General features: G+C 33.4%; 1 protein-coding gene across 5 annotated transcripts in view; it reads right to left on the bottom strand.

Moving 5' to 3' along the window:
* HEMG2 (Flavin containing amine oxidoreductase family) overlaps positions 1–23,451 on the bottom strand; it is a 346,786-nt gene that overhangs the window by 53,458 nt on the left and 269,877 nt on the right. For all 5 annotated transcript variants that reach the window (XM_089827105.1, XM_089827106.1, XM_089827103.1 and 2 more), the window contains 2 exons: positions 1,950–1,990; positions 209–335 (listed from right to left, as the gene is read on the bottom strand). In XM_089827105.1, coding sequence (XP_089683231.1) covers positions 209–335; positions 1,950–1,990 — 168 coding nt within the window. The remainder of the gene's footprint in view (positions 1–208; positions 336–1,949; positions 1,991–23,451) is intronic.

Here is a 23,451-nt window from a genome sequence, read left to right as displayed (position 1 = left end):
TACTTTAGGGAAAGATGAAGACATAAATGTTTATGCAAATAACAAGAATATACAGTAGTATATTAACATAACGTATCCCATATGACTAGCATACATCATATGACTGTCTCATTAAAATGTTAATCGGGAATAAATTTTCAATAATTGGAAACAATAGAAAATTTAAACACCGAATGAAAATCAAATACAATTTTTCTCACAGACTTGCCTGCATCCCCCCAATGAATGAGAAAGAACCACGCTGATGCTTTTTTCCTCCAGAAACTTTGGTGTCTCTTTGAGTCTTTTTCCTTGACCAAATTGATTTCATCCCGCCAATTATTATAGAACCAAACCTATGAAGGATAAAGTAGCAAGAGAAAATGTTATATCAGATAATGAAACAATTACTTTCATGGGTGATCAACAAAGCAATCCAGCGAAGACAAAACTCTCATGTTAGCAACAATAGTTTGAATAGGAAATAGACCTCACATCTTCGCAACATTCATTTAAGTAGAAGACCAAATTAAGTCATAAAAGAGAGAGTATAACTATAAGAAGAAGAAAACTATTAGCTATGCATTCATACACCCAAAAAAAGGCCAATTATTCTTCATTTGAATTTTCTTTTATCTAAAGCATGAAATAGTTCATACTAATACATGCCAATGTAATTGAGCTATCAATTGATAGTCTAACCATTCTTTAATTTAAATTGAAAAGAGAAACATCCATCATTAATACAAAATAAATTAAAATGGAAGAAAAAAATTAGGCATACAATTTGAGAGATTATTGAAATGTCATTAATTTTAATCAATGATTGGCTAACTACCATGTCCCCAAATTTGAATGTAATAAGTTAATTTAATTAATTAATTAATTGGTCCCAGATTTTAAATAATATAATAAAAGGACCTTTAATTAATAAATATGGGGCCCAAGTTAATAATATTTCTATTTGTGGTTCCGATTGATTTATGTATATTTTGGACCCATCTTTTATTTTTGTTGTCGTGTCAATGTTACTTGTAAACCCTTGAGACGTTTCTCTGTAGGGGTATTTATGACTGTCTATAAGTAGTTGTTTAGTATGTGATTTTGGATTATTTCTTTGTATTGTGAATTCTTATTAGAGTTTAATATTGTTCGCCATATCAAAAGTGAAGGATCTTCCCTACTTGGCTTTCTGGTTTTGGTGGGATTCAACCCTCACTCTATTCCGTTCCATATTCTTGGTTCGGATCTGAGAAGTCAGAGCATTATTTCTATTGCAAATAGCATTGTTCTCTGGAATATATGTTGATTCTGATATATCATGTTTGTTCTATGTTTCCATTGATATCTTGGTCTCTTGTTGGACATTAATAAATTTATCTTATCTTAGAGATCTTTATCTTCTCTTATGGAACTCCTCTACCATAATAGAGAAAAAGGGTTATCCTATGACAACCATGACCATCTCCCTTACATAATTTGAATTTTTTCGATTTCCAGTTTCATTATGCAAGTAAAGAGGGTTTCTGAAAACAAGCCAAATAAAAATGTAACAATTTAGAGACTTCAAGCTTCCACAATCCATAATATTATTCAGAAAGTTCTTTTTAAAAAATGCAATTTTCTTTTATGTAAATTATATGGGAATCAAGAAAGCTAAAAGCATTCAGTTTGAGGACAAGGAGAGGCATTGATAACTAATAGTAAATGACAAAAGGAGAATATAATTACTTGTAATGAACTACAACTAAAATAGATGGTTGAATGACTCAAATTTACCTATCCTTAAAACTCAACAGCATTTTGTCAGATTTCAAGAGAAGATATCAACTGACGCGAATCTTGACTTTTTTCTCAGTATTGCACTATACAATCACTGGCAAAATAAATTTAACTCTGCATTTAAATTATAGAATTTGAATCAACCACTAAACTGGGTTTTGATAACCAAAATCTTCAATCTTACCAACCTTTCTTCCAAATCCCACATTTCAGGGAAAGCATGCTGTATCTGTTTGACAACCAGACCATATATTAATAATCAGTTGAAAACTATAGAAATGTGATTTAAGACATAATAACACAAGAAAATTGATTGTAGAAATTAATAAATCGTAAGACATAACAGAAGTGTCAGTTTAAACAAACTTATTACTGATTTTAAGGCATCAATATAACAGTTTTAACAATTTAGGTTACATTTGGTACTGATGGCTATGCATTTTTGGTACTATGCATTTCTATGATTTTTGCAATGCACACAACAAAATAAACATGCCTTAAAAAAGGAAATCATGGTACACAGTTCTTGCCATGTACTACTCTTAAAAGGGAGTGCATTGCTGCAGATTTGTACATCATTTTGGGTGTATAATGAGCTAAAAGACTAGATGGAAAGTATTATGATGAAACCTACTTAAACCTTAAATGAAAACTATTGTGAGAACTTGTTCTTCAATTATCCAAATCCCACATTTCAGGGAAAGCATGCTGTATCTGTTTGACAACCAGACCATTTATTAATAATCAGTTGAATTGATGGATTGATGCGTGTGGGTCCACCAATGACTGAACTCTCACCATACTTGTTATTCTCTCCATTGACACTATTATTCCTTATCTCCCCCAAATGGTTGATGGCTTCATTTAACCTTTTTAATCCTCTTGCCATTTCATGCAAGATGGCTAGAATATCCAGCTCAACATTTCCCTTTGTATCCAGAGAACGCTATCCTCTTCTCTAATATATTATATAATGTTGTCTCTTTTCAATCATTATCCTCAGCCCAACATGCTGGTAGGCTCAAGGCTCTAATACACTCCAAATATCCCAAAACATATAAGAGAAAATGATACACACAACAGTTCCAATTTTGACAAATGTACAAACAAATCTGATTGCTATTTCAAGAGGGGAGGCGACATGACAAACTCAGGCACAATTGAGAGATATTCTCAAACTGAAGATATAAATTAATCCAAATTATCCATATCCCCTTTTTGCCAATTCCCAATCTCTTTTATAACAATTATTTTTTGGTTACTTTATTGTACCATCATTATTCATTTATGACTTAATTAACTTTCTAAAGTCGATTAAATAATTATTTAAATTCTATCATTTCATAAAAATATTAAATAATTAAATTTAGACTGCAACAATCGGGTATAACACCCCCTATAAACTGCAGTGCATTGAGTAAACTTTTTAACATGATCAGCAGCGTAGGCATGACATGTCCTCAAATATCACATGGGTTAGCAAGAGACTAGAACTTGTGACCTTGTGCTTTACCTCAAGATTCTCTTGCCAATTGAGCTACGTGTCACTACCCCTCTAGGCTACTACTTACAAACCTCAATATACTTATAGATAATTTGTTAAGTGTGACTTGTGATCTTATTATTGAGTTTTATTTAATTTTTAATTCTTAGAAACAACTTATTTAAATATTTCGTAAACATTTAAATGTGCTAATATGTATAGAGTAAATTATTTTTTAATCTTCATAAATATTTAATGTGCTTCCTTTTAAGTAATTTGTATAAATGTTTAGTGAGTTTTTTAGAAATGATTATTTAAATATTTTATGAATAATTTAGTTCTTAGACTATTTAATTTGACTTTTGTGGAAACGACATAGTTAAAAATTTCACAATTATTTAATAGAGATGATCTTTTGCTTCTTAGAAGATATTTATTTGATTATCCGACAATTGTTAAATTTAGTTGATTTTCACTTAGTTGATTTTTAAATTTCTTAAAAGTTATTTAGTCAATTCCTTGGAAATTATTTAATCACCTCACAATTAGCTAGTGGAGATGATTTTAATTTCATAGAATTTATTCAATTGTTTCTTTTGTGATTATTTAATTTAGTAATGTCTTTTTAAATGTTTCTTTATTTAGTGTTATTTCAATTATTTCGCAATAGAATCTATAATGCTTAATAGAATTATTTATAATTTCCTTATATGTCAAATATTATAAATATTTTAACTATGAATTTAAAACTAGGTGTTTTAATAATTATTAAATATAACTATTAACCAAATCAAATAAGTATTAAGATAATAAAGGAAATAATCTTATAAAACATAGATACCAAATATAATTATTAAACAATAAAGGAAACTAATTAATTAATTAAATAAACCATAACATTATATGAAATAAATTATAATCATTAATGATTTAAAGGGCACATATATATATATATATATATATATATATATATATATATATATATATATATATATATATATATAAAAGCAAAATAGAGCCTTTCTTAAGCGAATGAATAAAAAAGTATTAAAAAGAAAACAAATACATACCTTAAGCAACTATATAACTTAAGAAATAAAAGTTAAGCTAACGAATAGAAGTTCATAAATTTGGAATGGAGTATTTTTCTTCCATTTTTCTTCATGCATACGCAGAGGTCTGAATTGCATACATGTCGTGTTTGAGAGGAGAGATGATGCAAAGAGAGACATGACCACTAAAGAGCAGCCCATTGGCGTCTATAACCACATGTGATCTCCAAAATATATCCAATCTGATATGCATTGAAGTATATGTGCAAATATGATCAGATTTGGAAAAAGAGAACATTCTGGAGTGGAAACCATAAGTTAGTGCTGACTAAAGAAAAGATATATGGGTGAATGCCATCATTTTCAAGGGAATCCTGTGCGACTGGAAAGGGTGAATGAGGAGAGGTTGGAATAGATGTAATGCCTAATTCTTCTTACACCTAACTTTGCCAGTGCTCCTACAAGATAAGAATCCTCTTTTTCCTTTTCTGAAAATAACTTCAATGTCTCAGACTAGGTATGTGGCACTCTAATTTTATCTCCATATAATTTTTATTCTTTCTAAACCGTGGAAGTAGTTTTTCTAAGAAAAAAATAGAGGTAAGAAGAATTATCCGATTGTTATTTCATATTTGGTAGCTTCTGTAGAAATGGTAAAATTATGGAAAGATATTCTATTTAATTACTTTTACCTAGCAACTATTGTAGAACTGACAAGATTCTGGAAAGGATGTGCACTCTGTTTTATTCTTAAATAGGCAAAAATAAAAATGGTGTTTATCCATGTTTTAGAATAGTAGACAATGGTTTTGTAAAAAACATGTTTAAGTGCAAAAAATAGTTAACCATTATAACATCGATAATGTCTACACACTTCATAGGTGAAAAGAGATTGACAATTGTTTGACTTTATTTCTTACTATTGTAAACATCCTACATCTGATTTCTTTTGAAATGGATTGAGATAGAATGAGTGCTATCTGTTTGAGAAAATGTCTCATTGCTGTAAGTAGTTGGCTGGAAGCAATTAAAACAAAATCTGGATACTTCTACTACACTCATTGCCATAAATCTGCTAGCTGGAAGTTGTTTATACAAACTGCACTCCTTCCACCTTTATTTGTCATGAACATATTTGCTAAAAGTGTCCTACATCTGATTTTGTTGGAAAAGGATTGATATAGATCGAGTGATAATTGTTTGACAATATATCTCACACAATAATGAATGCATAAATATTGTTTTAGACATGCTTATGGTTAGGAATGGTAATGAATGTATACCAACTGTTTGACAGAATGCCTTACTTTTATGAATGGTTGGCTGGAGGAAACAAATGTGTATACCATGCACTGTCACACCATATTATGGGCTGGAATTTTTTTTAAATGATCTATGCATTTGATGCCATGATTATATAAATCTAATTGCTAGAAAAGGTTGTATGATAAGCTCTTTTAATTTTGGAAAAGTTCTGAAAACAAGAGATAACTATTATCATTTTCATGCAAAGATTGCGTTCATTTAATAGCAATCGGCCTATAGGAAACATAAGCTAATATGAAGCTCTAGTTATATTATTTTTAAAAATTACTCTAGGTATGGTGTTTTTCTTTTACCCTGTTTATAAGCTGTATAAAATATAGGTCTGATTTCTAATAAACACCTAGACAATTTAAAAAAATCCGGAGATTTTAACAGTATACATAAAGCAAACAAGTTCTTGGTATGAAGAAGTTAATTTTAAACCTCAATACCTTGCTATTTAGAAACTCTTAGGAAAGAATAAAAAAACTCTTAGGAAAGAATAAAACATTATTTTGTTTTAGATATTATCATCTAGACTATGACCAGTATGACGCTAAATGGAAGAACTATAGCTTACTTAGAGTTGAACCTTTCCACTTAGCTCAAAAGGAAATATATTGTTTCACCTTCAGCTTAACTAAAGGCTTTTAGTCGTTAAACTCTGAATAACCATTTACCAAAACTATTGAACTATTAAGTAAAATTAGGAAAGAACGACCCTTGGAAATGATAATGGAGAGGAGTAGGGCATGAACACATAGGTAAACTCTTTACATAATTAATTGTGTTTTAGAAAAAAAAGATTAGTTCTTAGGAAAGAGAGTATGGGTTACCGCTCGATTCGCCCGAGTGGGTGTATAACTGCGGAGAGCTACTTGGAAACGAAATAAGCCCCAAAAGGTTTGTCTCCACAGTAGTTACATCAAACCTAGTACAAACAAAACTAGATATCATTAGCGAGTGTGCATTCCATTGTGTCTTGATCTCATGGATACGGGGATGCAGGTAGCCTAGAAGGTTAAGGATACCTCTAGAGAACAGATACCTTGGACATAGATCTTGTGGTTACTTACTTCTCATTTAGGTGTAAATTTTTTAACTTATAAAAACTTGGAAACAAAATAAAAGAATCTCAAGAAGTTACCTATTCCTGGCCAAATGCCCAAAATTCAAGAGGGGGTATAGGACTTAAGAAACTCTCAGTAGTCTAGCACCTAGCCGTATGCTTGAAACCCAAGGAAGGGTACAGATTTTTGTTAACCTTGCTTAGAACCTTGGCACATCCGTAGGGCCGGCTGTGAAATTCTAGCAAGCAACACTGGACATCGACGGTTTCAAAGGGTGAATAAACTTTGATTAGAGTACAATGATATTCCTATCCATATAAGAATCCATCCCAAATGGGTGGAAGAAATACATTCAAACAATTGTTTATTTATATTTCTACCAAAATTGAAGATGGTCCGATTGGCTAATCTGTTGCCCTAAATAGAAGAACCCGGGTGGCTAAACGAAATTTTGTCCCGTATGGATTCATTTCCTAAGTAATCAATAATCAAACACAAAAAAAAAAAAATGTTGTGAGTTCTTGTTGAATTAGCATGATCATTATTCTGGTAATCTATTGTTCTTTCTAAGGATAGGATGGTCCTTACATGTGGTATTACAGCTTTTCATTCAAACACTCGGCCTAAAGGATTGCTACTTAGTATATTTTGGGTTAAAAAATAAATAAATGGATAAGTTGTATGCAATAATAAGAATCCTAATATTGTGATTCAATGTTCCAGAATGGAAACTAAGGTCTATGTGCACAAGAGGTATAAGTCCTCCTCAGGAAGACAACCCTCCAATCAAGACCATCAAGGTGGGACTTCATCACTCTCACAAGAAGGTGGTAGGGAACTGAAGGAAATACAAGAAGTTTTACAGGAGAAAGCGAAAGGTCTTCTATGTGGTACTTCTAAGTCCTTTTGTACTTCTATGTCCTGTTGTACTTCTATGTGGAGAAAGTGAAATGTACCAGTTTGGCTTTATGTCCTGTTGTACTTCTATGTGGTAAAATCTTTCCAATTAGGGCACAAAGACTCCTAAAAGTAACAACAATCTAACTATTTTGCAAATTAAGACGAAGCTAATAGCTATGGATTTTCACAATTGTTCCTGGTCAAAGCTCGGGATTCAATTGTTTCTTAATTCTTTTCTATCAATCAAAAGATACAATATCAATGACAAAAGATAGTACGAATCAAAGGTAACTTGAATGAATTATAGACAAAGCTTACAATTCACACAAATAACAATCTCACTTAATCAAAGTTAAGTCTCAAATGCTCCTTTGTATTCACTTTCTCTCAGAATAGTGTTACACAAACAAAGTTTTGCTGGCACAATTTCTCCAGAGCTCTCTTGCATAAAGATAATGACGATTTTGCAATGAGGGGGCACTTCTTTATATAGGCAAAGAAGTTGAGAAAAAGGGGGAGGAAAAAGTGGGAGTAACTCAACCAATTTTGACCAAGTCTAACTACAGAAACTAATGGATTACATGCAATTGCACATGCAACTCGCATTACATCTTTTACATTCATGCAATTCGCATTACATGCAATTACACTTTATCATGCAATGCATCTTAAACAACTATGAAGTAGAAATTACATAACAATCTTAAAGATTGCTTCTTAATGCTTTGAATTTCACAATGACGTCACGCACTGTAGGAAGATCAGCAATCTCCATTGTCTTTGATATGGCTTCGATCCTCACTGCATTCTCATATGCTGATTAAATAACTTTAGAATTTGCTGTTGTATTATCCAACAAGTGTTTTGTCAAGGATTTGTACAAAATGAACTTGTTCATTGTGTGCGAACCAAATTCTTCAGAATCTACATTAGCATTGATTCTGATTGTATATTCTGAATTCACTCTCTCTGCTGCCAAAAGATTACCAAGATTATCAGTAACACAGCATCCCAATTGCTCCAAATCACAAGTAAGGCTTGTTTCAACTGCTTGACAATCTTCATGAGCCACTTGCAATTTTGTGATCAACTTTCTTAAGGTCTCTTCCTTGTAACCAATGAGTCCTTGAAATCTACAGAACATTTCACATGATGGAAGAACGTCACATGAGGCCATAGCATTTAGATCAAATTTTATCATTTCATCCCAATCCTCAAGGATTTTCTTCAGGTTATCTGCTTCTTGAGTCAAAGAAGAAATTAAGCTTAGTTCCATTTTGTTCATCTCTTTGATACGCTTTAGAACTGCAAGTGTCTCTATGATAGCTCGAATTCCTTCAACAATGATTTCCTGTATCGAAGACTTAGCAGCTTCAATCAACCTTCTCTCTTTAGATGTTTGTGATGCAACAACATTCTGAGAAGATTGCTTCTGGATGACCTCATTCGAACGAACTATTTCCTGTTTCAATTGATTCTTCTTTTCCCAAAGCTCATGATTGCTTTTTGATACATTTGCCAATGCATCATGAGCATCTTGCAAAGAACTCAAATGAGATTGCTTTCCAACTTCAATCTTAGTAAATTTATAATCGGAGCTAGTGAGTTCTTCAACAGGTTTATCTACTAAGGGCTCAGCGACCTCAACATACTTGGTTTTGTCAGAATCAATCAAAATTCTAGAAACAATCTTCTCCTTCAGAGATTTGGATTTAGTCTTCTTGATAGGAAGATTGTTAGGAGGAACAATCACCTTCCTTCTCTTCGTTGTTATTCTCCTCAACCATGCAGGTAGGCTGAAACTTTCATCTGTAGAAACAAGCATAATGGAGACTATTGGCATTGATCCAGATTGTGTTCTGTAGTGACTGAACAAGATTTAGTTTGTACTGCTGTAGGCATAGGAACATGTTTTGAAGATTCTGTCATGCAAAGTTCAAATCCTGTCAAAGATGTATCAAGTTGGGAAATTTGATGACTAGTAAGAGTCGGAAAATCTTCAAACACATTTCCTAAGTGTTCAAACTGATTATGTGCAGGAACACGAGGAGCAGCAAATGAAATCAGAAGAGCCATGGTATTAACTTCTAAGACGGGAATAGAGAGAGTGAAAACAATAGAAAATGAATCTACATCATCATCAACCTCATGCAAAAAGGGCTCTTCATGTGGAGAAGACGTGCAAGCTTGTGCAGGCTTGGGAGGAGATATGATTCTAATTTCTCCTTCTTCATCTAAATCTTCTTTCTCGGATTCTGTTTCCAATTCTTCTTCTAATTCTGTCACTGATTCTTGAATTGGTTCAGGAACTTGGGATGATTTAATCCCTTTTCCGCCCTTTAATTTGAATTTGAGAGTATTCTTGACATTTGAAGATGAAGCACCATCTTTCTCTGTAATTTCCAGTTGTGACTTCCTGCCAGGAGGACCAAAGCTTCCACAATCCAGACCCATTTTAGGATTTACTCTTTTTAGATCTTTACTTTTCAACCACTTGTTAGTGTTTGCTAAGATGGATTGAAACTTGTCCATAATAGATGTACCTTCTTTTTGTTGCCATTGAATAGGAAAATGACACATTTTATCAAAACTGGCTTGATGAAATTCCGGATCAAGGATGTTGCCGTCATCTTCAACTTGGAAATTTGGTGGGATTCCCAACATATTAAGATCGATTATTTGTTGCAAGGTTAACCTGCAATAATCCATCTTCATAATATCAAGCTTTGTTCTCATGTGAATCCAAATGTCTTCAATGCGATGAACATGAGTATAAGCCCTCTTTATCTGAGAGTTCATTTCTTGATAATCAAAGTCAAATCTAGCCTTGAACTTCTTCAATGTAATCAACTGCAACTCTGCTTCCATATTCTTCGCTTTAGGCACGAAAACAATTGAATAATTGCCAATAGATAAAGGCCTAGTTGAGGTGATGCCAAATCCAAGCCTATGTGACGCATGCTGATCATTTTGCACGTCCATGAGTTGTCTTGCTAACTCCATTTGAATAATTCGATCTATAGCATACCTAGGTAAGGTATACGACTCTCCTTTGAAATATCCAACTCTCAAGTATGTGAAAGTGGAAAATTGAAGAAAAATGCAGCCGTACTAGTTTACCTTTTCCCATGCTGCATCAAATACTCTTTTGATACACAACTATTTGTCGAACAGACACCTGTAATGTCCAAAGAAAGCATCTTGGACTCTTCTGTAATGATATTTACTGTTAGCCAAAGTAATTTGGTCATAGTATTCCCAAACAGGTACTTGAAGACGATCACCTTTGGTGGAAAGCCTCGAAAAAGACCCCATAGCAGCAGCAATGTAAACTAAATATGAATTCATGTAAAAAGGTACTGATGTTTCTACATTGCATATCTGCTGACAGATTGTAGTATTGATAAGCTCTCCCCAAAAGATGTGTTTTTTGTTCTTTATGATTTGTACATCCATGGCTCAAAGTCGGAAGAATCCTTAAGACCACAGATCCTACTGAGAAGGATGATGAGATCCTTGTATTCCTGTTTAAAATTGGACCGATGAAGAGTCTTTGGTCACCTGGAAAAATTACTTCTTTTTTTGTCTAACCAGTAAAGGTTGACATACTTTTGATAGTTGTTGTTTTGCTCATTCCAATGGGCCAATGATGATCCTTAAGTCAAATCAGCACATTCTGATTTACGAAGAACTTTGAAGACTTGTTCAATCACTTCAGGGTCAAGGCTAATAATAACCTTGCCGTCAGCGTCTTTGATATTCCTTGTCTTAGGAGTGAAGCACCGAGCACATCCGTAGACAAAATCAGGTTCTATGGCCGCCATGGGAAATGTAGAAACCAAATGGATGTTGGTTCTTTTAATACATTTCATCTCATGCATAGCTGGAGCTTCAATCCTTTGTAGAAAATCGGCTACATCTACGTGACCAATCTTGGTGTCTAGTATGTTATCCAAAACAGACATAACTGAAGAAGGAACTGCATGAGCCAATTCTTTGTCATATTGGTATTTCATCTTGCCCTTGGATTTGGAAGGTGAGGACATTTCTTGTGTTCGTACTATAACAAAAAAATTTCAAAACACAAATACATCGTCAAAAGGAATCTCCATGTAAGTGGATTCTAGAGTAGCAGTGAAGATTCGAAAATGAGTGACTTTCGAAGAGAAATCATATGCATATGCAACGGAACGTGAAATGAAATGAAATGAAAGTATGAATATGGAAAATGGAATGGAATGAAAATGTGCGAAGGTGAAACACATGGGAATGCGTGCAAAGTGAAAGTTGTTGATTTCAAAAGTGACTTAAATGTTTTCAAAGCTTTATTGAATGAAGCATGTAAATATGTAAATGCAATATGTAATGGAAGGTGAAAAAATGAAATGATAATGCTTTCGCATGAAGTGAAGGAAAAACAAGTTTCTGGGAAAAAACTTGCAACTTCTCCAAAATGGAGAAAAATCGGCAACAAGCACACAAAACCAAAAACAAAAGAAAAACATACCTTTGAAAACAACACAAAACATGCCAAGATGCAATGCACTCCAAAGATGAAATTCGAATTTAGAACTTGGGGAAGAACCAAAGACATCAAAATGAAAAAGAAATTCATATTTAAAGAAAAAATGCATATTCTAAAGAAAAGATTTTTACAAATGGCATCCATTCAACGATTTCATGCATAAAATTAGCAAGGATAAGCATGAATTAAAATGTAAGAAAAGAAGAAGTCCACTTACATGATGAATATGTGCCAAAAATGAAGGAAAAGATGCTCTTTGTTTGAATTTTTCTTCAAAAAATGATGAGAACTTTTCAAATCTCCAAAATCCGAATGATGAAGGGCAGCAAACAAGGAGATTATTTAGCAAAATGCCAAAACGTGCCCTAAATTAGCTCCTCCTTGCAACGTTTTAAAGATTGCATGTTCTTGAGCTGTTTTTGCCAAAACAAGCAAAAAACATGATCTTCAAAGTAAAACGTTTTGATGATTTAACACCAAAATAATGATCCTCAACCAATGTAATCACCTAATGAGGTAAAAATGACTTGATCTCATGCAAAAATGTGATTAAACTTGGCAGATTTATGGAGTTTTATGCAAAAAACGTGCCCTAGATTGAGAGTTTCAAACATGTTTTTGGGTGCAATAACTTGATTTTTGATGAGGGCAAAATGATCACCTCTCCAAAACATGATGAATGCAATTGATTTCATTCAAATGCATGGAGAAAATCAAAAGTTATGATCAAAATAGGAGGTTTTTGGAGCAAGAACATGTTTTCTTCACATAATAGGACATTTTTATGTTCATTACATATTTTAAAACATGTTGGAAGGCAAAAGAGGACCTTTTTGAGTCCAATGCATGTTTTAAAATATGTCTTGAGATATAATCTCACTTTTTCAAGCCCATTACATATTTTAGAATGTGCAAGTCTCCAAAATCTCACTTTTTGGAGTCACTTACATATTTTATAAACATATTTCACCTTTTGCATGCACAAGCATGAAAATTCAACTTTTCATGTCATTGCATCAAAAAGGTCCACTTTTACAAGCTTTTGATGTAATGACTTGAAAAGAAGTCCTCAAAATAAATTTTCATATGCATTAGCATGAAAAGTTTTCACTTTTCATAGTTTTTTACATGCATATGCACATAAAATGTCCACTTTTAGGCTTTTAAGTTATGCATTTCACTTATTTTTTATAAAAATGTCAACAATATGGGTCAAAAATAACATTTATGCATTATATTAATCAATATAAGTGATAAACATTAAGTTAAAGTGACATTTATATAAGTATTTGATTTAAAAATAAAAAATTTAAAAAGTAACTATATAGTTCTATAGTCACTTTAAGTGAAAAATTAAAAAGTAACTCAACTTAAAATTATAACATAAAGTGCACTATAGTCACTTTAAGTTATAAATTTAAATGAAAAGTAACTTCAAAACATAACAAAAAGTGAATAAAATGTTATATTTTCAAAAAGTGAATGTCAAAATGAAAATATAACATCATTTTTTAAATTCGTGCTATTGCACCTAAAATGTCCACTTTTGAGGCACTAAAATGACCATATCTCTTGATTGACAACTCCAATTGACCTCTAGGTTAGACCGAATCGAAGGGGAAATCGAAAGGCATAACATGAGCAAATTCAAAGGACCAAAAACAAGCAAACACAAACTCAAAAGCAAAGAATGGACTGTGAAGGCTTCAAAAATCAAGCAAAGGCTCGACAGAAAGCAAAATGAAAACAACTTGACAAAGGCCTTCAGTAAAACAACTTGATATTCGAATTGAAATGGATCAATCGATCAATATTAAGCAATTGAATATCAAATTCAAGCTTAGAGAAATACGAAACTAGCTTGGAAAAGTTTCGTGCTGTTACCAACATTTTGAGTTATTGCTAGGAACTGCAGTTGTATCTAAAGTTCCATATAGGATGAACATTGCTGAGCCTTCAGGAATGAAAATACAATTACAAGAATTGTTAAAAAAGGGTTTGAAAAAGAAAGATGGAACTTTGAGGTTGTGCATTGATTATAGAATGTTGAAGTAACTATTAAAAATCGATATCAACTGCCCCGAATTGATGATTTATTTGATCAGATGAAAGGGGCAACAATGTACTCCAAGATTGATCTTCGGTCAGGGTACTATTAGTTAAGGATAAAGGATGAGGATATACCAAAAACAACATTTCAAACCAGATATGGGCATTATGAATTTACAATAGTACCTTTCGGGCTAACTAATGCACCAACCACTTTTATGAACTTAATGAATAGTGTCTTTCATGATTATCTAGATAAGTTTGTGATAGCATTTCTAGATGACATTATGATTTATTCCAATAATGAAGAACATTTAGTACATCTCCAATTAACAATGCAAAGGCTCTGTAAACACAAGTTATATGGAAAATTGTCTAAGTGCTCTTTCTTCGAAAAGAAGATCCATTACTTGGGGTACATCATTTTAGTAGAGGGCATTTCTGTAGACCCAGATAAGATCAAAGCTATAACCAAGTGGCCAATACCTAAAAATGTGTTTGAAGTAAGAAGTTTTATGGGCTTAGCAGGATATTATAGAAGGTTTGTTGAAGACTTTTCAAGGGTGGCCAATCCTCTTACTACCTTGCAAAGCAAGAACCGAAAGTTCATCTAGATCGAACAATGTGATAAGGCTTTCTTAACTTTAGAGGAAAAGTTAACAATATCCCCCATATTGAGAGTACTTGATCCTAACGGCCATTTTACCATAGTCACAAATGCATCCATAGAAGGTCTTGGAGGAGTCTTGATGCAAGATGAAGGTGTAGTTGCTTGTGAGTCCCGAAAGCTTAAAATTCGTGAAGTAAACTACGCTCATGATCTTGAATTGGTGGCTGTAGTGCATGCCTTACAAAAGTGGAGGCACTTCATTCTAGGAAAACCCTTTGAGTTAAAAATAGATCACCAAGGGTTAAAATACATTTTCACCCAACCTCACTTAAATGCTAAGCAAAGAAGATGGCCAAAATTTTTAAGCAAGTATGATTTTGAAATTGAGTACATCAAGGGAAAAGAAAATCGGGTAGCTGATGCTCTCAACAGAAGAAGGCATATATTGGCAATCTCTACCCTACAAGTGGACTTGAAACAACAAATTCTAAAGGAGCAAGTTAAAGGACCCATGGTATTTGCAAGTTAAGGATGCACTTGGAAAATTTTCTATGGAACCCAAGTATGAAGGATATGCTCTAAAGCCTAATGGAATGATGAAATATTAAGGTCAGATATATGTCCCCGACCTTAAAGGATTAAGGGAGACTGTTCTAAGTGAAGCCCATACTGTTCCCTACTTAGGACACCCTGGAGTGAACAAGATGTATGTTGATCTTAAGAATTGAAAAGGATATAGTCACAACAACAACTAAGTGTCTAGAGTGTCAACGAATAAAAGCAGAACACATGCACCCTGCAGGACTACTTTATCCACATAGCATGCCACAATACAAATGGCAAGTTATAAGCATGAATTTTGTTCAGGGATTACCTTTGACATCCCATAGACATAATTGCATTCTGGTAATTATAGACAAGCTTACCAGGGCAATCCATTTTGTCCCAAGAAATTTCACAGATGACCCAGCTATAGCTCGAAAATTTATTAAAGAAGTTTTTAGGCTACATAGTATACCGAAAAAGATTATTTCGAATACGGATGCCAAATTTACATCAAAGTTTTGGACCACCTTACAAGCTGCCTTAGGAATACAACTAAACTCTAGTACAGCATATTGGTCATAGGTCCAGATGATATTAATGTCTGAAACAAATTAATGTTTTATTCTTTCCTAAGAGTGTACAACCAAGAAATATCATATTTGTCTCATCTATCCAAATCACAAAGAAATCATTGGTGAGGGTGAAACCGCTCAACTGGAAGCTCAGTAGCATAATCATCTTTGTGCAATATGTTTTGAATTTTTTTTGCAAATTGATTTTGAATCCTGGAATACTGTAATAACCCTGATTGGGTATAACTCCACCAAACATCATTTTTCTTTTCTAATCAGTTTGACATTACATCAAACACTTGGCAAAAAACTTTGCTTATAACAGTATGTGATGTTTGGTATGTATTTGTTTATTTTTTTCAAGACTATGTGCTTTCTTTATTTAGAAATGAAACAAAGCCCAAATGTAGTATTGGAGATGTAATGAAAAATTGAGCAGATATAAACAACCCACACTAACAAGCTCAATTCTTGGAACTGATCTGCAAATATTAATTCCCTAATTCAGCATACAATGATTATTCAAATACAATATGAGTTTGATTGGAACCTAATAAATGTGAATAGCAGTGGACAGTCAATGATTTGCATAAATGCAACCTCAGAAACTAGTAATACTATGACATTTGATCCCACCAAATTGAGTGTTTAATGCATGTGCTTGACTAGAGGGGTAGTGTTGCAACAGTCAGAACCAATACTACAAATGGTGCTTGAATTCTGTAAGAAGAATTATCCAGCTCCAATGCCCAATGATCAGTCTGATATAGGCCTTGAATGTGGCTCAATGCTCTCAAGAAAACACGCCAATCACAGAAAATGCAAGAGGTATATCACTCCAGAATTACCATCAAATCAGAGGGCTAGTACCAGCTATAAGCAGATGCACACACCCTTAATTCAACAAGCTGCCACTGTGTGAATATCATAGCAGGAAAACACCTCAAGCTCAAATGATTTTACAGCCTTCTATTCACAGTAACAACAACCAGTAGGCTGCAACAAATTCACAAATCTAATCTCCAGATGGTCGCCGAAAACATATAAAGCAACCAAACAAAATCCACTATATTTTCAGCAGTAAATTGGAAAATCAATTTAAACTCCAAACCCACAGTAATAAATTGCTTCTCAAGCCACAGAAGAGAGACGGTATGAAAAGACAATAATAATATTCAGAAATAATTCACAATACTTCAGCTTTGAATTAGGCACTTCTCAATTCCAAACCCTTATACTTCAGCAGGAAAAAGGATCCGCAAACTCAGAAACTTCTCATAGGCAACAAAAGCAAATAATCAATTGGATGCTTTTCTCATCAAATGGGCTCATATTTATAATCTCCAAATGGCACAAAGTTTCTTAAATACAACTTCACTTAAGAAGGTTCCTCACCACAACATTAAAATATAACATAGTGCCATATAAAATAATAATCTAAGTTACTGATTTGAGTTCAGATTCGAAGAACCAGTTCGTTGGTACGACAATTTTGAAATGCAGTTTGGGTCCATTAGTACAAAAACAATTAAAAATATTATATATATATCTATATTTATGCAGACAAGAAAAATGAATTAAGATTAGAATGCCACGTAGTACCATAAAAACAACAAAAACAATATAAGCTTGTAATTATAATATCATATCTATTATCAACACCAAAATATTAAAATAATACCAAGTCCAAGTATCATTGTTTTGACTTTCAACAATTAGAACTTTATACTAAGTTTTAATTATCTAATAGATTATCTAATATTAAGATAATTGATAAGCTTCTATTATTAGTCAACAGTTATCTATTTGTAATCTATTGTAAATATTAATATGTTTCTAGTATTAGTTAGTATGTAGTTATTTGTTAGCTTTCTTTTAGCTAGAATAGAAAGTTTCTATTCTTTACGATCGTTTCCTAAGGAAACATCATATTATTCTTTTGTATATATTGAACTCTCACTCTTTGTTAATAACAAGAAACTATTTATCAATTACTTCGTAATATGATATCAAAGCCACTTTAAATTTTTTTGAAAACCATAATTTATTTTATGAAATTATCAAACCCTATTTTCGAAATTATTTTCATTAATATTTGCTTCCAAAACCTCTGGTTCGACAAAGGTTTTCTGCTAAAAAAATCACGCCATTTTGTCTATAATGCCCACAAATTTTTTTGGTCTACAAACTCGTGCCCTTCTATTTGCAACTAGTGTGACTAAATCCTTTGAAAATTGAGGGTTGTTCTCTATCATTTATGTGGAGGTTTGTTGGGCGCCATTTCTCTGTAACTCACCCCAATATTTTTTTGCCACTCACGTCCAAATTTCTCTAAAAATCGCGTGGCTGTTTTGTGGTCGTTTTTTCCATTTTTTAAAAAGTGGTTGTTTTTTGCCTATTTGGAGGCATCTACGTTATTCGTGCCTAGATTTTGCAATTTTCTCTAAAAATCTGCCATTTTTATAAGCTTTTTTGCAGCCAGGGTTGTTTTTGTTAGATACCTTAAATTTTTGTACTAAAACAAAAATAAAATTTACAAATTCTTGGTGGGTTTTTCAAGAGCTCAATTGAGTTGTTGTCTATTTGTTCTGGGTGCCTCAATTTTTTGTGCCTCGATTTTTGAGCCAACGGATCCAAAACCTAACAACTTATTCTTTCTGGATTTTTTGAGCTCTCTTCTAGGTCACCCTTCAAATTTTTTGGGTCTTCCATTTTTTTGCCTCGAAGAACGTGCCTGCACAAATTTTCACGCTTTTTCATTGAAAAACATGCTATGACATCATTGACTAATATTCTGCTCAGGAGAAATGCAAAATTCAATGGTTGGAATTATGGCACTTGGAAGTAGCGGATAATAGCAATTTTTGATTATCAGAATATCGATCAAATTGTTCTGGGTGTTACATAGCATCTGACTGCCCCTGGTACTGATCACATCAATCAAGAGGCAGTGATGCTTCTCAAACTATTTGTAGTTGATGATCAGCTCTTCAAGATTCCATCCGGTAAGACAACTGTCAAGATATGGACACATCTCAAAAATCTACATGAGACTTCTGACACAAGCAAAGCTTTCTTCATGAAAAATACTTTCTTTTCTATTATCATGGATGAGCAAACATCGTTCTTGATTCACCTGAATAGGATTCAGGAAATTCGTGATCAGTTGTTAGCCATTGGACGCAAGATGGAGGAAGAGGACATTGTGGTTATCACTCTCCGGGGTTTACCAAAGTCCCACGAGTTTTTTATCGAGACTCTCAACATCATGTCTTCCAGTGTTGATTTGAAGTTCACAAAACTCTACACACTTCTACTTCAGCAAGATCAGTGGAAACAATAATTCGGTAGCAGTTCCAGCTCCACCTCCACAGAGCAAGCCTTTGTTGCTAAATCCTTTCAGAAGGATAAAGGCAAGTTCCAACAGTCTTCTTAGCACAAGTCATCTGCTACAGCTTCAGAATGCTCTCGAAAAAAGAACATTCAATGCAACTATTGCCACAAGTATGGGCATGTGTAGGTTGAATGTTAGAAGTGTTTAGCTACCCTATCTAAGCAATTTGGTTCGCAGCCCACAACAAACAATGCAGAGCACTTTGAGTAGACAAAATATGCCTTTTATGCTTTTTGATAGCTTCATGATCTGGATGGTTTAACCATTAAGGGAGTGTATTACGATAATAGATAAGCTTTTATTATTAGTTAATGGTTATCTATTTGTAATCTATTGTAAATATTAGAATGTTTCTAATATTAGTTAGTCTATAGTTATCTGTTAGCTTTCTTTCGCTTTCTTTAAGCTAGAATAGAAAGTTTCTATTCTTTACAAATGTGTCCTAAGGAAACATTGTTTTATTCCTTTGTATATATTGACCTCTTAGTCTCTATTAATAACAAGCAAATATTTCCCAATTACTTCATAATATCTAAATCTTCATCTTCTTCTTCTCATCATCAAAGGCATTAGTCGATTCACAAATAGTGCCAATGTCAATGGGATCAATTGCACTAATGACTTTCTATTTTCTAAGTTAACAAATTGTTATTACTTTTTCATTGTACAAAGAGCTTGTTAGTTTGTAATTAACATCCTACTTGAAAAATGCTATATAAGTAGCTTGCAACTCCCTTCACCTATTAAAGATGTTTAATGTTTAAAATATCACTTATCACATTTCAAAGCTTCCAATTAATCGGACAAGGCTAATTATCAACAATTGGATATAAAAATTTCACTGGAAGATATATTCAGTGCTAGTTTAATTTGATGTAATAAATATCTCAACTTAAAAAAATTTTGTTTTGTAATGTTAAAGATCTTTATTTAAATTCTATAATAATGATTTTTTGCACTAAATTATAGAATGTATCTCAGTGAAACTGTACTTGGTTCGCACTTGGCCTTCCTTAGTTCGACCATGGTTCTACTTAGGTTTAGGCCAGAGGAACCATCTTGCTTGGGTTCAAACCCAAGTAAAACGCAAAAGGAAATTGAGACCACAACCAAGGACTGGTTCAAAATTCACCTAGTTCGAAGGGCTAGGGGGAGAACTGGGTAAGTTAGATAATAATTAATTATTTTTCATCTTGGTTCCAACGAGCTATGATACTAGGTGACCAACATACAACACCAACAAAAATAGCAACCTCAACATATTTAGATGAATAATAGTAATTCACCCATCTTGCGAAAACAATTGAATAACCATAAGAATCGAAATTTGATAACACTAGACTGATCCCGAAGAAGAAAGATGATGAATGAACCTGACAGGGTGTCTTCCTATAAAGAGACACTCCCTCCAAGATTCTTGGATCCCAAACTAGAAGCCCAAAATAAAAATTGAGAGCATCACTCAACTCTTCTAACTCAATTGAGCTCATTGGAACTAACAATTTGACTTACTATAAATAGTGAGTCCCTCAAATAGAGCCAAAACATACCATGGGCTATTCGAAAACCTATTAGCCTACAACTGAGACCCTCGTATCCAACTGTTGACTCAGGAGGGTCATGATGGTGAACTAATCAAGCCAATTGTAGGAACCTATTGAAAATGGGGACATTATAGTTATCCCTCCCTAAGATTACTTGTCCCCAAGCAATCCCAGTGCAAAATGAACATCATAGTCCTACATCCCAAGGGTAGAACTACGTACTATCCTTGTTGTGTACAAGCAACTCCTATAGCACCAACACCCAAATAACTGATAGCAATGACAAAATCATCTAGAAACTAACTGTAGGTGTTGATGGCAGTAACAACTCATTAGAACTCAATCCAATTGAACTAGCAACTCTGCCAAAATTTGAGTCCCTATCAAATTGACACTCACACCCAACTGCACTATGGAGATAATAACACCTATAAGTACATGGATCACTACCACCAACTCCAACCTCTAATAAACTGTTTTGGGTGTGTAGATATTGAAAGTGGTCTAACTTGCAACTACCAATCTCGTCTACAAAAGAGGGTGCTAACCCATCCCATAATGGATGGTATGCAACTGGAGCCAACCCACACCGACATGAAAGCAAATCCCTTATCTATGTGTCAAAAGAAAAATGATGAGCACACCCCAATGGATAATGCCAATAGAAAGCCCCAATCTCTATCAATGGCTCATCAGTACCAAATCGAAAATCGGGAGATGGCTTCAATTTTCAGCTCTGCACAATTATTGGCTGGGTAGGATATTGGGCAACCCTCTCAACAAGCCCAACCAAATAAACCAGGTTGGGAAGCATTGTAGCCAAGGTCTTTATAATCTTCCCCACTAATCATCATATAGCACGAGAGCACCAAATGAGTGTACCTCAAATACTTTGTATGAATCCTCTTGTAAATCTAAACTCTCAAGCAAATACTCCATGAATGACTCAATACAGTAGAAATTATGTGGTAGCATCAACTTGCTCCCCCACAATCTATAGTCGATCCCTCTAAAAAAGTGACACTACCAACTGTCCAATGCTACCGGGGGTATCGAAAGAAGAAATATATTCACTTCCAGTAGAAAGAAGCAAATCACCATGAGAGCCCATCTTCATTGATGCTCTCACCTCTTGTAGATGTACGACACCCATATCCTAAACGGATGTGTTTTCTACTATTGTCAATCAAGATTGTGGCTATAGCAAGATGCAGAATCTAGCTATCTTGTTGAAACGTGCAAACTCTCTCGAGTGGCGGGTTGTCCTAAAATGAGAGATGAATCTCTAGAAGCTAGGTCAGTTCCTAAATAGTGATCACCTAAAACCTAAATTATATGCAGTAAAAGGGATGAGAAGTGAATGACAAATAATGAATAATAATCTAAATGAGGTGATACACTGATGATTTGTATGCAACTTCAATTTATTTAACACTAATTACCCAAGATACAAATGATTCACAATACTTAGACAAACATGCAACCACAAAAGTGATTCTATGCAAGGACCTGAAATCTTCTGTTTGAAAGGAAAACCTAGGCTTTACCAATTTTCTGCAAAAAGAATAAGGACACAAACAAAGACCTGTAATCACACTTATCAAGATTCTAACATGCAATAAGGAATATAACTTTAATGAAGGACGAACACAACATAAAAGTAAAGAATCCATAATATTGCATGAGAATCAATGAGAAGGAACCGTTGAATCTATATAACCAATGTTGAAAAACCTTTGCTACAAAGTGCTCTTACAATCAACTCAAAATTTGCAATGTGCAAAAAATTTGACCCAGAAAGAAGATATTTCATAATGAGGTGAACGTACAATAAATAGGGCTCAAAACCCTAATTCGGATATCAGAAATATGAATGGAAAAAATAAGTCAAAATTGATCCAAACTATGAAGAAACCCCTGAAAACTGCTCTCAACCACCTGTCCAACTGATAGCTAACTGGAAAACTGCCTCTAACTCCTCAAAATCATGCATAAAAGCCTAACTTGGATTTCAAAATCAACCCAAAAATATAGCATGCAAAACTCATCAAAAATATGCAAAATATGCATAAAACAGGCCCCTATAATGAACTGCATGCAAAACCGGCCTTAACTACACTAAGGTGCTCCATTACTGCATGGAAAACTCAAACTGCTCTTAACCAAGAATGAATGCGGACAATTCTGAGAAGACTCTAAAAGGTGCCAAAAATAGCTCCATATTTGACTCAAAATCCTAAATTTGAAAATTTGAAATACAAGTCCAAAAATAGCCAATTGAATTCTTCCCCTCGCATTTAGGCATTAAAAAAATGTAACTCCCCGTAAGCTTTTTATTATTATTGCATTTTAACTTAACATTAATAAATTGATTTATTATTATCAATTTATTAATATCAATTACAATAAATCATTTTGTTTAAAGTAAAAACTATTATTAATTAATTGATAATAATAAATCAATTAACATAATAACAATTTCAATTCATAAATTTGGAACAAAATAATTTAAAACTATTTATTAACATAATAATACTCTCATCAAATAAAGTTATATTATGTCAATAAAGAGTATTCTCTCCTTTAATTTACTATGGGCGGACCTGAATATTATGCAGTGTGTTGTAGGAATGAATAAAA

The sequence above is a fragment of the Cupressus sempervirens genome, chromosome 4 (assembly GCF_028749045.1).
Source record: "Cupressus sempervirens isolate cs-2001-9-10 chromosome 4, ASM2874904v1, whole genome shotgun sequence".
Lineage (NCBI taxonomy): Eukaryota > Viridiplantae > Streptophyta > Pinopsida > Cupressales > Cupressaceae > Cupressus > Cupressus sempervirens.
The sequence above is the reverse complement of the archived record's forward strand: the minus strand, read 5'-3'. Positions and strand labels throughout refer to the sequence as shown.